Below are 16,676 nucleotides of genomic sequence, written 5' to 3' on the forward strand. Positions count from 1 at the left end.
GGATTTGTGGTAGAATAGCTGTCTGTCCTCAGTCTTTCCCACAGGGGCTGGAAGGGCCAGAAGGCTCTGTGAAGACTCATGTAAATGGAAGGGGAGGCAGCGGCACACTGAAATCTCATCCTTGAGGACAGAGAGAAGGCCAGAGGCACTTTCACATCATCTGTGATCACAGGCTAATATGCCGGAGGGCACACCCTCTGCCCACTCTTGATACTCATTACCTTGTTAAGTTGGCAGAAAGAATCAGATGGGGGGTCCTGACTGCATCCTTCAGATGAGGAAACCAAAGCCCCAATGTTTTCAACAACTTCTCAGCAGGGAAATAAGAGGTGGAGATAAGAAAGTGTGACTCACAAGCACTCCTGGTTGCAGCAGGAGCAGGCTGTGGAAGGGGGCCACCCACTGGCTGTTGTGGGGCCAGGAAGGCCAGCCTGACTCACTGAGACAGGCTTTAAGGGTGTGGTAGATTTTCAAGATGATTCTCCAATATCAATCCCCAATTTCTATCTGTACTCTATCAGGACTTTACAAACACAAATAAAGTAAGAATTTAGACATAAACCCAAATGACTGGAACAGGGAGGTCACAGGAATGGATATCCAAGTGGCAGTTACAGACACACTCAGTTGCTCAGCCTGGCTGCTTATGAAGGAGACGCACAGGACAACCTCACTGACACACACTACATACCGACCACATGGAGAGCATTGAGGAGGCTGCGGGCCGGCAGAGGCCACTGCTGCTCAGGGCAGGGGGACACCACAGCCACTCTGCAAACCAGGCCCTCAGCCACTCACACGTGCACCGCGAGTCAGTGGACCTGCACACACACCCAGCACTCGTGTTCCACCACGGCGAGTGGGGCTGTGTTGGGAGCCACGCACTCGGGCGTAGACCCCCTTTCTGCACATCGCACCATCAGAAAGACTTTTAAAACAGGGAAAAGCACAAGGCAGGGACGGTCCGTGGGGGAAACCGGAAAGTGGGCAGAAAGCTGAGTCCTTCTGAGCTCCTGTGAGAGTGGGCCCAGCTCCTGCCAGGTGGGTCCCAAGGGCCTCGGGTAGACCCAGGGAGGGCAGGGGAGGCCGAAGGGCTGCTCAGAGTCACAGGGGGCAGGTGTGCCCCTTCCTTGAGTGACAGGCAGCATTCAAGTGGAAGGAAAAGCAAGCAGCAGCTGAGCAGAGGCAAGGCTTGGTTTTCTGCTCTGCTTGACTGAATGAAGGTAGACGAGAAGATAAAGTCACCACAGTGGCTGACACCCACTCACCACCCAGAGACACGGCAGAGTCAGCTTTGCCTCCTGGTCTTGCACCAAAAGCTCCGAGGAGCAAGCAAGGTAGGGTTTCAAAGTGCCACAGGGCTGTCAATGACCCCCGCCCAGGGCAGCTGCCATCCTAGTGTTAAGGCCACCTTGGAAAGGTGCCAAGTAACACATGTAATTTAGGCTCAAGTGAATAAAACTGGGACTTTTAAAAACTTTCACTGTGAACACCAGGTATGTTAAAAGCACACATACAGGGGTTTCACTGTGGAAGCAAAAGGCCATTACAGGCACATAACTTCACTCCTCTGGGTCTTAGGAGGCAGGCTGTTTTCCATTCTGATGCTCGGGGGTGGATGCTGCATGGTGAACCCTGACGCACCCCTGCTTTTAAGATCCACTTACATCCCTGTCCTTTTTGTGCAGAGCCAGCTCTTCACACAAGGCCAGTGGAGCCTTTTCTCTTTGCCCTACTCCTCTGCCCTCCCCCCACACAGCCTCTTAATGGGGTACCAGAGTTCGCATCGGAGATGAGCTCTCTGCCTCACAGTCTTGGCACTAACAGTGACACAAATTAAGGCATGAAAGGACACGCTTAGGAAGCTGGATGAAAACCACAGATGGTCCCCAAAGCCTTGATGTCAGTTGGCAAGAAATAAAAATTCCAATAGCTGTAAAGACCAAGACTTAGAGAAAAATGGGGGGACTCTTTTGCCAGTATTTTGGACAGTGAATAAACCAGCTGCAGAAGATGGGAAAGGTGCCAGGAATATAAAGTGAAGGGGGTGGGAAGATGGTGGTGGGAGTGCTCCAAGTCTGAGACGCACATAGCAATGAGATTTGGACATCCTTGGGAGCTCTCAAGGCAGTGAGCATGGTGATTTAAGGAGTGAGCCGGGGAGAGGATGCTGTTTTGGTCAGAGCTTGGCTCAGGGCCGCCATCAGCTGTGCTTTGTAACAATCACCACCTCAGGCCATTCCGCAAAAACAGGCTGACAGCTGCTGCCTGGACTTGAGCAAACCCTCGCTGTTCCTGCTGCTCCCGGGAAGCACCCAGGCCTGCTGGGAAGCTGCCCCCGAGGCCGGTCCCTTCTCCTCCCGTTCACCTGGGTGGTTCTACGAAGGTGGGAAACCCTGTAGAAAACTACAGGCGACAAAGAGCCTGTCCCTTCTGCTCAGAACAGGAGATGGAGCCACACAGTTATTGTGAAAGACTGCGCTGACGACCAAGGCGTAACTATTATAGGAGCAAAAACATATTGTTTCTTTCACTTGGAATAAACAAGGCTGGATTATGTTTGCAGCTTGCTCTCGAGAGGGCTCTGAGCACCTCAGCTGTGACACGGCCTCACTGGGAGGCCAGGCTGGAAGAAGATGGCCCCCAGGTCCAGGGACACCTGGACCCCACTCCTGGCTATTGACAGCCCGTGGGCCTCCGTGACACGAGACGGTACAAGGGAAGGGGCCTACCTGGTGATCCTCTTTTCTGGCTAATAATTCACAATAACCCTCTGCTTTGGGGGAAGACAAGATTAGGTGTGTGTTTTGCAGTACTGGAAGATCGGAACAGCCAAAGGCTCAAGCACACATTAGAGAGGGCTGGTCTGCTGCGGGCATAGGAGGAGGTTGGGGCTCCACAGCTCAAAGGCCAGTGGGGGAGGGCACAGGAAAACAAGGGAGCAAATGCACATGAGTATAAATAGTGATACCTGTAAAGTGAGGGAAGGGTACGGAGGGAGCGTGCAGAGCAGGCACCCGTCTCCAGCCCGGTGGTCAGAAGAAGAGGCCAGTCTAAAGAGACGACACAGAGAGGGCAGAGGGAGCTGGGGGAGGGAAGGGGCACTGACTCGGGGGTGGGGGTCGGGGCTGGTGTCTGAGCATAGAAAGGAGGGCTTGATAGGGAGGCACCTTCTCCTACAAAGACAAACCCGGCCAGAATCTGCAGATGCAACCTTATCTGGGAAAAGGGTCTTGATGGGTATCATCAGGATCTCTGAATTTGAGCTTGCCCAAACCCACTCCAGTATTCTTGCCTGGAGAATCCCATGGACGGAGGAGCTTGGTGGGCTACGGCTCACAGGTCACAAACAGTCGGACACGACTGAGCAACTTCACTTCACTATCACTTTCAAACCCAATGGCTAGTGTCCTGCGAAGAGAAAAGGAAGTGAAGAGACGCACAGAGAAGATGTCTCTGCGAAGGCAGAGGTGCAGCGGTGTGTCTGTGGGGCAGGGAAGGCTGGCAGCTGCCAGGGGAGGGCTGGGGTGGGTGAGGGGCCAGCGAGGGCTTCTCCTTCAGAGTTTCAAGAAGGAATCAACCCTGCTGACACTCTGATTTCAAACTCCTGGCTTCCAGAACTCGGAGAGGATAAATTTGTGTTGTTTTCAGACACCAAGTGCTGGTAATTTATTATGGCAGCCACAGGAAGTAATACCGGGGCCACAGTGAAGAGCATGGATTTCATTCTGAGTACAGCGGGGAGTGACCAGGAGGGCTGAAGCAAGAAGCGATTGTAATTGACAAGAGAGGGGATGTCTCTGGCTTGCTGTGGAGAATGAATCTGGGGAGGGAGAGCACAGGGGAAACAGGGAGGCTGATGCTGATGGTTTGAAAAGACCCTGGAATGTTGCTGCTGGGTCCAAACCTGACCTGCTGTTGCCGAGTTGTGTGACCTGGAGCAAGTCACCTAACTTCCATACGATTCAGTGTTATTTAACACGTACAATGGGGATTAAAAAAAGAATGCCTCTCCCTTATGGCAGCTTAGGTGATTTACTACACGCAGCAAGTCACCTAACTTCCATACGATTCGGTTTTTAACAGGTACAATGAGGGTAAAAAAAGAATGCTTCTCCCTTACAGCAGCTTTAGGTGATTTACTACTTGCAAATGCCTAGAAGGGAAGCTGGCACCTGGTGAAAGCCCGTGTGCCCTGCTCTTATCACAATCAGATGTGGAGGAGGAGGAAGGGAAGGGACAGGGGACACATATGGACTTCGGGGCTTTGAACTCAAGCCATGCAACAGCTGGTGGTGCTATTTACTGAGGGGGACGTGGGCTGGGAGGGGAACTAAGGGGAAGGGAGAAGGAAGTTTAGGAAGTGTTAGGTTTGAGGTGTCCAGGAGAAAAACCAAGGAACTGTGGCTGGTGGGACTAAGATAAAAACAGGGCACAAAGGGGCCCTCACCAGATGCCAGCTTCCCTGGACACTTGGGGGCAACACAAAATGCCCCTGGAGTGTCCCAGAGCAGAGAAAGCATCAGGGGTGGGGACAAAGCATGCGGGCACCTTAGCCAACATCATCTTCACAAAATACAAAGTCTGGTCCCATGAAAGTTGTGCCTAACACAATCAATCAACATGAATAACATCTTGGGCTTCCAGGTGGCGCTAGTGGTAAAGAATCTGCCTGCCGATGCAGGAGACTGAAGCGATGCAGGTTCAGTCCCCGGGCTGGGAAGATCTGGAGGAGGGCACGGCAACCCGCTCCAGGATTCTTGCCTGGAGAATCCCATGAACAGAGGAGCCTGGCGGGCTACAGTCCACGGGGTGACAAATGGTTGGAATGACTAAAGTGACTTAGCACGCATGCTCGAAATAACATCTTATTCTTGCAACAGAGCCTGTACCTAAACGCAGTTGTATTGTTGGGACATAGAGTCCTTTCAGAGGTATTTAAAGAGTCAGATACTCCTCTACTCTGCCATTTATTTGGTGTCACCTGAGATGAAGTATGTAGTGTGCCAAAGGACAGCGGTCTTCGATCAGGGCACCTGAGCTCCAATCAGACACATGGGACACCCATGACAGCCACAGCCTTTGCAAATTGTGCTCTTCAGTTGACAAAGCCTTTCCTTCTCTGAGCCTCAAAACAGCGAGGTAGGAGGCAGGGCATGTGGTCTTGCCCCTGTTCTTCTCTTAGTGCTAATATCAAGAGGGGTCATGAATTAAATATAGACCATGTACTCCATGTGAATCCGCATGGATTGTTCCAAGTTTTAGACAAATAAGCAGGTAACAGTCACCTGTTGCTATAAAAAGTGGCCCCGGGATTTGAAGTCTAGCTCCTATACTGTACCTACCCTACCTACTATACTCTACATCCTCTCACGTAGGAAGCTGAGATGCAGAGAGAGAAGGATCTGCCTTGAGGTCACAGGACCAATAACCAACCAAACCAGGCCCAAATCTCCATACTGTGATTTCAAACCCAGAGTTCTCTTCTTCTGGGCCAGAGGTGGAACTATTTAAACATCATCATAGAGCAACGGGAAAACAGAAACCACTATTAATTTCTCACCACTTAGCTAATAGCTCTTCTAATCATCTACCTACCTATGATGGCTAATTTTACATAACAACTTGACTGGCCATGGGGTGCCACAGACTACTCCTGGGAGTGTCTGGGAGTGTATTTCTGGGTGAGATGAGCCTTTGGATCAGTGGATTCCTAGAGCAGATGTCGTCCCCAGTGAGGGTGGGCATCTCCCAACCAACCGAGGGCCTCATGAGAACAAAAGCCCTCACTGTTTGAGCTGGCGTGTCTACTCTCATCTTCTCCTGCCCCTGGAGTGATATTTACACATGTGCTCCCTGGCTCTCTGGCCTTCATACTGAATTACACCTGGGCCTCCAGCTTGCAGGTGGCAGATCAAGGGATTTCTTAGCCTCCAGGACCATATGAGATGATAATAAATCATATATATATGGATATTGGTTCTGCCTCTCTGGAAAATTGTAATATACCACCTATGCTTTTAATTAAGAACTCACTTCTAAAAGTGTAAATACCTACCTACCATGCATCAGGCACTCTGCTAGGTGCTGGAAGGAGAAGTTTTAATAAGACATGGTACGTAATGCCAGTTCTTACGGTGCTACCAGAGAGTACAGTGTTCTCGGTATTGCCTCAACTGTGAATGCAAGTTTTCCTTTAATCCAGAGGTTTTCAGCCTTGGCTGGACATTGGAATCACCTGGAGAGATTCACACATCTGACTCCTTGGCCCCACCTCCAGACTTTGTGATTTGATTGGTCTGGGATATACCTTGGGTGTCAGAATTTTTAAATACAAGAAAAGTGTGCTAATCACTCATTACTGTGATTTAACTGTTGATATAAACCATTTCCTTTAAGTCATAATTTATAACTTTCTCATTTCAAACTTAATGTGATATAGTTAATGGCATACAAGATATAAAACAGATTATTTAAAGAAACATTAAAAGTTGGAAATTTCAAGAGAAGAAATATGCCAAACCTGTGATAAAGGAATTGCTACAACTGAGGATAAGATCTAGCCCTGAGTTTTTCAGATCAAATGTATAGAGGTGAACAGGGTTATCATAGGTGAACAAAGTGTCATCATAGTCAATAAAAGGAAGCCTATGAGGGAAAAAAGAACAACCCCAAAGGTTATCTCCTGTCAGCTCTAACAGGACAGGTAAAAGATATTTGGATACACAAGAGCAGAACCCACAAATGCACAAATGCTCTGTGACTTTTCAACAGCCAGGCTGCTCCCAGTTCAGCTCTTAGCCAATTTGAAAGTCAGCCCCGTTTTCCCAAAGGTCTGCCGGCTTCCCTGGATGACCCTCCACTAAGGCAGCCTCGAAGCAGGCCAGGAGGGACTGTCCTCCAGCTGTCTCGGGAAACGGTTTTGCCACGGCCCACGCGAGGGAGACAAGCCAGCTCCTCACAGGACTCACTGCCTCCCTGTCGCAGAGAGAGCTCTGTTGGGCTGAGATGCCATTTGAAGCACACAAGGCCCGGCACCTGGGACCTTCGGTTTGAGTTCACTCTTCTTCAGCTCAAAGCCTCAGTGGAGACAGACTGCTCTGCTGAGGCAGCGAGAGCTGCACTTTGGACACCCTGATCCAGGCACCCGGGAGAAGGCTGGAGGGGGACTTACGGAGGGTTGTCACATTTCCTCTGCCGGAAGCGGGCTCCCGTCCCACACGTGCGGCTGCACATGCTCCAGGCGCCCCAGGGGCTCCAGTCTCCGTCCACGTGCTCTGGGATGGGTGTCTTGCTCACACACTCCCCCGCGCGGCACCACTGAAACACAGCAGGGCGGCAAAGCTGCTCACTCATGGGTAACTGATCCCTTCCACATGAGAAAACACCATGCCCCTCAAAGCCCCCAATTTTTATAATTTACACAAAAGCAGACTATTTGGGGGTATGTACATTTGCTAACTTTGGTAACATTCTTTCCGTATCCAACCTGACACCTCTAAGGCTCTGGGGTTTGGATTTTGCCCTAAACGTAGTGATGTGTCCAGGGCAGGTTCTCAAAACTCCCACAAGAAAAGGATGAATGCACGGGCTCATGGAGAGACTTCACCTTCTGCAAACTGTTTAGTGTGAGCCTCTTTCTGGAAGGCAGTATTTCCTAGCTCTGTAGTTTTGAACTTCAGATTTGGGATTGGTGCTGGGAGATGACACAGCTGGGGCCATGTGAGAGAACCATGGCTCTTTCTGAGGATAAGAGAAAGCCAATCCTTGAAAATAATTTCCCACAGTGTGCAGCACAACTCCTGGGGCACAAGATGTGATTAAACAGTCGTGATTATAGCCTCTCTTTCAGTTCTTACAGTAAGACTAAAGAGAAAGCCTCAGACTGTGGCGGCTGGCCCTGACCACCTCTAACACTTCAATCTCTCCTGTTAAAGAAGATCAGTGTGAAGGCTGGTGCACTTCACCTCTAGCACCATTCTCATTAAAATCATCTTATGACAGTGATTTGTGCATGGCAAGTAATTCTGTTTTTCCATTTACAGTCTGCTGATATAAACATTTTAAGTAAATTCACTCATGTAACAAAAGGAGTTAATTTAATAAAAATATTGAGTAAATGATTATTGTATAAGAGGAAAAGGAGAGTGGTGAATGTGTCCCTCCCTGCCTGAAGTGGGCTCCAAGGCATTTCTGGGGTGGCCTGGGGCATGTCAGGGGCTCCTGAGTGCACTTTTCAGAAGAGGTATCAGTGTGCAGGGGACTTGGGACTGGCTGCCTGCTAGGCGCAATGGGAAGTGGGGTTACCTTGTCTGCCCCACACTCTGTGCCATCCAGGGGAGGGTCCAGTTTGGTCTTGCAGGACGTATCTCCTTCCACCAGGCACCACAGTCCAGCGCACATCAGATGCTGCTGACAAGGGAAGGAACGTGACTGCCGAGAACTCTGCACTCAGGTCATAGCAGGGTCAGAGGCGGGGCCCCCTGACGGGTTTGGATTTGGGATACGAAACATGAGGGGAGGAGGAAGGGTCATGAGTCTGCATGTCAAAAAAATAGATGCTTCATTTCAACTGGATCATTTAGCTCGGCAAAATTCCGTGCATTTACTTCTAGGAGGGCGGGTCTCATGGGGGTTGAGCTCAGCAGTTCCTGAACTAGCTATTGAGTGCCTAGGAGGTGTCTGGCACAGGCTGGAGTCTGAAAGCTCTTAACAAGTAGACACATTCAATGTAGGAAGGTATTAATACAAGGCAGACTCCCACACGTCACGCAGAGCACACAGGAAAAGAACTGCAGCAACCAAGCCTCCTCAGGGCTGGCTGGCTCTGGAGCAGAGGCTGGTGCAGCAGCTGTGTGACCTCAGGAGACAGAGTCCAGCAGGCGATGTAGGCTCAGGGCCGCCCTGGGCTTAAAGAGGCAAGCTTCAGTCCTCCCCAAGGTCACCTGCTTTCTAGCTCAGCTGAGCCATGTGTGACTTCTTAGAGTATTGCACCTACAGAAATGTCTTACCATCCATGAATATATAACGAAAATAATTCTGCTGAAACAGGAACAGGCATTTAAAAGCACAGACTCCCACTTGTATTAATGGGAAACTCAGACACAAGAAAGTGCTCAGAAGACAATTTATCAAAACAACTGAAGCAGGCGTAGGCCAGTGTTCTCCCCGTCTGCCTTGGTCTCCCCTGCAGGACAATGTCTGCATGACCTGCTGCCTCCCTGACTTCCTGGTTGTTAGGAGCTATCCTCTGGCCATGGAGCAACCTCGACCACAAGGGATGGAGGACACCTGTCCCCTGGGTGAGAGGCTCTGAGGGTCCCAGGGGTGGCTTGCTGTCCACGCATCAGTGCACCTTGCCTGAGTACCCCCTCACTTTCCTGCCCCCTCAAGGATGTCCTGGGATCACTTCCCAGATAAACTCCTTGCACCCAAAGCCTCGCCTTGTGGTCTGAAAATTGAGAACAGATGTACTGAAGGCTCTTGAAAGACGCAGTACTTCCACGATGTCAGAGCCAATCAGGGCGACAAGGTCTGCGGGGAATGGGAGAAGTCCCCTTCAGGGACCTGACCCCAGAGGCACACCTCGGGCAGGGTGACAGTTAAGGGTCCCCTTGCGGGCTCGCCAGGGTGTAGGGGCTCAGTACAGAGGCCGGCTCTTCCAAGTAATCGTGAACATCTGCTCAGAGGAGAGTGCAACTGTGCTGTCCAAAGTCAGAAAATGTTTAGATGTTGAAAGGACAGGAAAAAAAAGGAGCAAAGGGAGGGAAGGCAGAGCCGCGGGGCTTGACAATGAGCTCAGAGCGGCCCACGGCCCTTTCTCATTTTTCAGCTATGTCGGAGCTGCCCTGGGACCTTAAAGATGCTGATGAGTTGAGTGGAATTTTGCGCATTTGGGTTCAGAAAAGCCCACACATTCCCATCACTGTCTGCCCCGCAGTGGAGCAGTGACAGGATCAGCGGCTGGAGCCCAGCACTGGCTGGTCCCATAGAGATGACAGCATCTCGTTAAATGTGTGATCTCGTGCACTTTGATCCGAGAGCTCTTCCAGAGGGCGGTGTCAGTGTGTGGACACGTGTTCATGAGACAAGGCGGGCCCCGGAGGTGAATTTATGGGGTAGGAGTGTTTGGGATTAGGAGACCTAACTGCCCCTTAGGAGAGAGAGGAAGACTGGTGCAAACTGTTTATTATGCAATTTATAGACAGTTTAATCTTAACTTTTCTAATCATCAGAGCGAAAGGAGAATGAGGTCAGGCAAAGATTTCTTAAATAGAACACAAAAAGTATAAAATATAAGGGAAAGAAATGGATGAATTTAAAAACTATATTAAGTATTAAAATGAGCTGGGGTGGGGAGATGTTAAAATAAATAACTTGTGTTTATCAAAAACAACTGTAAGAAAGTGAAAGATGTTTGCAATGGGAGAAAGATTTATAAGGCACAGAACCAACAAAGATTTGTATCCAGAATATACATAAAACAAAAGCCAAAAACTCCCACTGATCAATCAAAAAAAAGGCCCAACAGAAAAATGAGCAGAAGATTTGAGTAAACATTTTACATAAAAGGATCTATATGCATATAGGATGGACAGAAAATACAAAAGGATGCTTGATTTCATTAGTCATCAGAGAAAATCAAATTAAAAGCAACCAGCTAAAAAACGAAAACAAAACAAACCAAAAAACCCAACCAGCTACCTCTTCACATCCACCAAAATGGCTAGAGTGAAAGACCTGGAGACCACCAGGTGTCAGCAAGGATGCGATGCAATGAAAGCTCTCATAAACTGATGAGATTCTTAGACTACTAGGTGTCAGCAAGGATGTGATGCAATGAAAACTCTCATAAACCGATGAGATTCTTAGACTACCAGGTGTCAGCAAGGATGTGATGCAATGAAAGCTCTCATCAACTGATGAGAGTCTTAGTTCTGTAACTGTGGAAAACTCTTTGGCAGTATTTACTAAAGGTAAAGAGAAGAATATTCTAATACCAAGCAATTCTACTCCAAGGTATGTATCAAACAGAAATGTGTGTGTATATTCACCAAAAACACTGTCAAGAATGTTCACAGCCACAGTATCTGCATTAGTTCCCAAGATGGAAACAACCCAAACACCTGTCAAGGCAGAACAGATAAATAACGGTCTATTAGAACAATGGGACACTATTAGATCTCATTAATATGAAGTTCAAAATGACTAAGAGAAAACTATAGTGTTGGGAGTCAGGTTAAAAACAGACAAGGAGGATGAGCAGGAAAAAAATGACTTTAGAGCTACAGCCTCTGACCTCAGCTTGGGCACCAGCATTGCTCTGTGTGCCCAAGCCAAGCAATCACCCTCTGTGATTCCTTTTCACAGCTGGACAAATGGGGTGGACCACACCATGACTGTCACTGTGATGCCTTCTAGATGGACAGAAGGCATGCTTTACAAATGACAAAATGCTCTGACATCTGTGATCCTGAGGCTCACAACAGCCCCAGGAGGCAAGTATGACAGAGCTTTCTCTCTTTTTTTCCCACTTTCCCCTTTTTTTTCTCTTTTTAGTAGATGGGTTTATTATTCATAAGGCCTGCAATAATTAGTAGTAAGCATTTAAGGGTTCACTCTGGGAGGCCAAGTCAAGATGCAGACAGAATACAGTTGATTTTCAATGTTGTGTTAGTTTCAGGTGTATAGTAAAGTAATCAGTTATATATATATACTCTTTTTTAGATGCTTTTCCCATATAGGTTGGACTTTGCCAATGGCTCAGTGGGGGGAATAATCAGCCTGCAATGCGAGAGACACAGGAGCCATGGAATCAATCCCTGTGTCGAGAAGATCCCCTGGAGGAGGAAGTGACAACCCATGCCAGTATTCTTGCCTGGAAAATCCCATATTCTGAGGATCCTGGTGGGCTACAGTCCAAAGAGGTCACAAAGTTGAACACAACTGAGCCCATATAGATCATTACAGAGTACTGAGTAGAGTTCCCTGTGCTATACAGTAGGTCTTTACTAGTTACCTATTTTATATATAGGAGTGTGTATAAGTCTTTCCCAACTTGGCCATCCCCACTTTTGCCCCCTGGTAACCGTAAGTTTGTTTTCTACACTTGTGACTCTATTTCTATTATATAAATAAGTTCACTTGCACCATTTTTTAGATTCACATAGAAAGTGATGTTACATGATATCCGCCTTTCTCATACTTACTCAGTATGACAACCTCTAGGTCGTCCATGTTGCTGCAAATTTTGTTGTTTTTAATGACTGAGTAGTATTCCATTGTATATAAGTTCCACACCTTCTTTGTTCTTTCCTCTGCTGATGGACATTTAGGTTGCTTCCATGTCCTGGTTACTGTAAATAGTGCTGCAATAAACACTGGGGTGCATGTATCTTTTCAAATTATGGCCTTCCCTCGATATATGCTCAGGAGTGGGACTGCTGGATCATATGGCCATTCTATATTCAGTTTTTAAAGGAAACTCCAGATTGTTCTCCATATGGTTATACCAGTTTACATTCCCACCAACAATGTAAGAAGGTTCCCTTTTCTCTACACTCTCCAGTGTTTATTGCTTGTAGATTTTTTGATGATGATTTCCTGATCAGTGTGAGATGATACTTCGTTGTAGTTTTGATTTGATTTTCTCTAATAATTAGTGATACATAATATGTTAGTCACTCATTCATGTCCAACTCTTTGTGACCCCATGGACTGTACCCTGCCAGGCTCCTCTGTTCATGGAATTCTCCAGGCAAGAATACTGGAGTGGATTGGCATTCTCTTCTTCAGAGGATCTTCCTGACCCAGGAATTGAACCCAGGTCTCCTGCATTGCAGGCAGATTCTTTACCTTCTGAGTCACCAGGGAAGCCCAATAATTGGTGATGTTGAGCATCTTTTCATGTGACTTTCGGCCATCTGTATGTCTTTTTTGGCAAAATGTCTAGTTAGATCTGCCCATTTTTTGCTTGGGTTGTTTGTTTTTTTGATATTGAGCTGTGTGAGCTATTTGTATATTTCTCACTTTTCCAATGAAGAGGTAGACATTTGCAGACTTTAAGGGCCCTGAGCTGGGTCAGAAACACAGGACTGGGAATTCACTTATCAAGATTTATATTCTCATTCTTGACCCATGTGGTGCCTACACAGGTGCATTCAACTTATAAAAACTAATCAAGCTCTAAACTTAAGGATTTGTGTACTTTTTTGTATGCATATTATAATTCAATAAGACTATTACATAAATAAATAAATAAATACTTAGACTGGTGATGGAAGGTTATCTGGACTTATCACAGGGAGAAGCAGGTAAATCAGAGCTTCATAAGGAAATACAAGGAAATACAAATAAACCATATGTGCTGGAAGTCCTATCTCAAAGCTGGAAAGAGACTAAATGTTGAACAGTCCTTGTAAGTTGGGACACACACACACACACACACACTCTTTCTCTGTCTCTTCTCATAAGGAGAGTTCCTGCACACACACACACACACACACACACACACACACACACACTCTCTCTCTCTCTTTCTCTCTCTCTTCTCATAAGGGGAGTTCCTGCTAGGATGAAAGCAGGATGTTCCTGACATGAACATCCTATAAATAGCTGGTCCAGGAATAACTCAGAGTGAACAATAGTACATAAGAAGCAGTACAGGATATAACTAAGATACTACAAATAAAAAAGAGAGAAAAAGCAGGAGGGAGAAAGCAGATGAAGAATACTCATCAGACAATATGATCATGGAATGGCTAAAATTAATTAATGTCCAACCATAGTACTATTAAAGTTTTAAAAACACAGTAGTTGTGCCTTTTTTTAACTTGCATTTGCAAAAAGCCAATACACAAGAATTGAGGAAAAAGGTGGTCTTGTCAAAGGAGATAAAATGTGAGCTATTAGAACTTGATCAGGAAATGTAAGAGAAAATAAAGTCAGATGACCAACAATGACCACACTGAAAGCAGCATGAAGAAGAGACATGCCACTGAGCACACAGGGAGGTACACAGAGTTAATGATTGAGAAAAAGTGAATATAATGAAATAGAAATGAACAAATAATTTTTAAAAAGGAAGAGGAAACAACAGATATGGAAGACACACAAAGGAGAGCTGACATAAGCATAAGTGGGAGGCAGGGAGGAGGGGCTTTCTCTTCTCCGCTTTTCCAATGAAGAGGCAGACGATTATCAAGGTCAAGGACACCAAGCTGGATCAGGAGCATGGGACTGCTAAAGAGTGGAACTAAAGTAATACAACAGGAAAGGTATTTGAATATAAATTCAAGATCTATCCTTAAATGAAAGAAGATCTCAGTCTCAGATTGAAAGACAAAGCTCTGTTTCAGGAAAAAAGGCGAAGAATGATGAATACAGAGGCAAGTCCTAATAAAGTTGATCTCAGCCATCTCATCCTCTGTCGTCCCCTTCTCCTCCTGCCCCCAATCCCTCCCACCATCAGAGTTTTTTCCAATGAGTCAACTCTTCGCATCAGGTGGCCAAAGTACTGGAGTTTCAGATTTAGCATCACTCTTTCCAAAGAAATCCCAGGGCTGATCTCCTTCAGAATGGACTGGTTGGATCTCCTTGCAGTCCAAGGGACTCTCAAGAGCCTTCTGCAACACCACAGTTCAAAAGCATCAATTCTTCGGTGCTCAGCCTTCACAGTCCAACTCTCACATCCATACATGACCACAGGAAAAACCATAGCCTTAACTAGACAGACCTTAGTCGGCAAAGTAATGCTTTTGAATACGCTATCTAGGTTGGTCATAACTTTTCTTCCAAGGAGTAAGCGTCTTTCAATTTCATGGCTGCAATCACCATCTGCAGTGATTTTGGAGCCCCCAAAATAAAGTCTGACACCATTTCCACTGTTTCCCCATCTATTTCCCGTGAAGTGATGGGACCAGATGCCATGATCTTCATTTTCTGAATATTGAGCTTTAAGCCAACTTTTTCGCTCTCCTCTTTCACTTTCATCAAGAGGCTTTTTAGTTCATCTTCACTTTCTGCCATAAGGGTGGTGTCATCTGCATATCTGAGGTTATTGATATTTCTCCCGGCAATCTTGATTCCAGCTTGTGTTTCTTCCAGTCCAGCGTTTCTCATGATGTACTCTGCATATAAGTTAAATAAGCAGGGTGACAATATACAGCCTTGACGTACTCCTTTTCCTATTTGGAACCAGTCTGTTGTTCCATGTCCAGTTCTAACTGTTGCTTCCTGACCTGCATATAGGTTTCTCAAGAGGCAGGTCAGGTGGTCTGGTATTCTCATCTCTTTCAGAATTGTCCACAGTTTATTGTGATCCACACAGTCAAAGGCTTTGGCATAGTCAATAAAGCAGAAATAGATGTTTTTCTGGAACTCTCTTGCTTTTTCCATGATCCAGCGGATGTTGGCAATTTGATCTCTGGTTCCTCGGCCTTTTCTAAAACCAGCTTGAACATCAGGGAGTTCACAGTTCACGTATTGCTGAAGCCTGGCTTGGAGAATTTTGACCATTACTTTACTAGCGTGTGAGATGAGTGCAATAGTGCGGTAGTTTGAGCATTCTTTGGCATTGCCTTTCTTTGGGAGTGGAATGAAAACTGACCTTTTCCAGTCCTGTGGCCACTGCTGAGTTTTCCAAATTTGCTGGCATATTGAGTGCAGCACTTTCATGGCATCATCTTTCAGGATTTGAAACAGCTCAATTGGAATTCCATTGCCTCTACTAGCTTTGTTTGTAGTGATGCTTTCTAAGGCCTATTTGACTTCACATTCCAAGATGTCTGGTTCTAGATTAGTGATCACATCATCATGACTATCTGGGTCATGAAGATCTTTTTTGTACAGTTCTTCCATGTATTCTTGCCACCTCTTCTTAATATCTTCTGCTTCTGTTAGGTCCATACCATTTCTGTCCTTTATCGAGGCATGAAATGTTCCCTTGGTATCTCTAATTTTCTTGAAGAGATCTCTAGTCTTTTCCAATCTGTTGTTTTCCTCTATTTCTTTGCATCGATCACTGAAGAAGGCTTTCTTATCTCTTCTTGCTATTCTTTGGAACTTTGCATTTAGATGCCTATATCTTTCCTTTTCTTCTTTGCTTTTTGCTTCTCTTCTTTTCACAGCTATTTGTAAGGCCTCCCCAGAGAGCCATTTTGCTTTTTTGCATTTCTTTTCCATGGGGATGGTCTTGATCCCTGTCTCCCGCACAATGTCACGAACTTCATTCCAAAGTTCATCAGGCACTCTATCTATCAGATCTAGGCCCTTAAATCTATTTCTCACTTCCACTGTATAATCATAAGGGATTTGATTTAGGTCATACCTGAATGGTCTAGCGGTTTTCGCTACTTTCTTCAATTTAAGCCCGAGCCTGAGGCCAGGGGCGGCAGAGGGCAGGCTATAGTTCGTAGGATCACAGAGTTGGACATGACTGTGTGACTTATAAGACTTATAAGTGAACTTATAAGAATTTTAAAGGTAAAATGTTAGCCACTAATAAAAATAATAAAATTGAGTGGTGGAAGGAATGGAAAGGAGGTGGAAAGGCACTGATTTCATCATGTTCATGGAGTGAGCAAACAGAAACTCTAAAGCGAAGTGTGCCTGAGGCACTTTTGCTTCCAGCAAATGTCAGAATAGATACCCTGTGGGAGGCAGGGCTGTTCCTCCAC

The 16,676-nt window shown here is 46.4% G+C and overlaps 1 protein-coding gene across 1 annotated transcript in view; it reads right to left on the reverse strand.

Moving 5' to 3' along the window:
• Nucleotides 1–16,676, reverse strand: part of ADAMTS17 (ADAM metallopeptidase with thrombospondin type 1 motif 17) — a 395,327-nt gene that overhangs the window by 139,924 nt on the left and 238,727 nt on the right. The window contains exons 11-12 of the mRNA XM_040257013.1: nucleotides 8,308–8,409; nucleotides 7,175–7,320 (exon numbers count right to left, since the gene is read on the reverse strand). Coding sequence (XP_040112947.1) covers nucleotides 7,175–7,320; nucleotides 8,308–8,409 — 248 coding nt within the window. The remainder of the gene's footprint in view (nucleotides 1–7,174; nucleotides 7,321–8,307; nucleotides 8,410–16,676) is intronic.

The sequence above is a fragment of the Oryx dammah genome, unplaced genomic scaffold, assembly GCF_014754425.2.
Source record: "Oryx dammah isolate SB20612 unplaced genomic scaffold, SCBI_Odam_1.1 HiC_scaffold_16, whole genome shotgun sequence".
Classification (NCBI taxonomy): Eukaryota; Metazoa; Chordata; class Mammalia; order Artiodactyla; family Bovidae; genus Oryx; species Oryx dammah.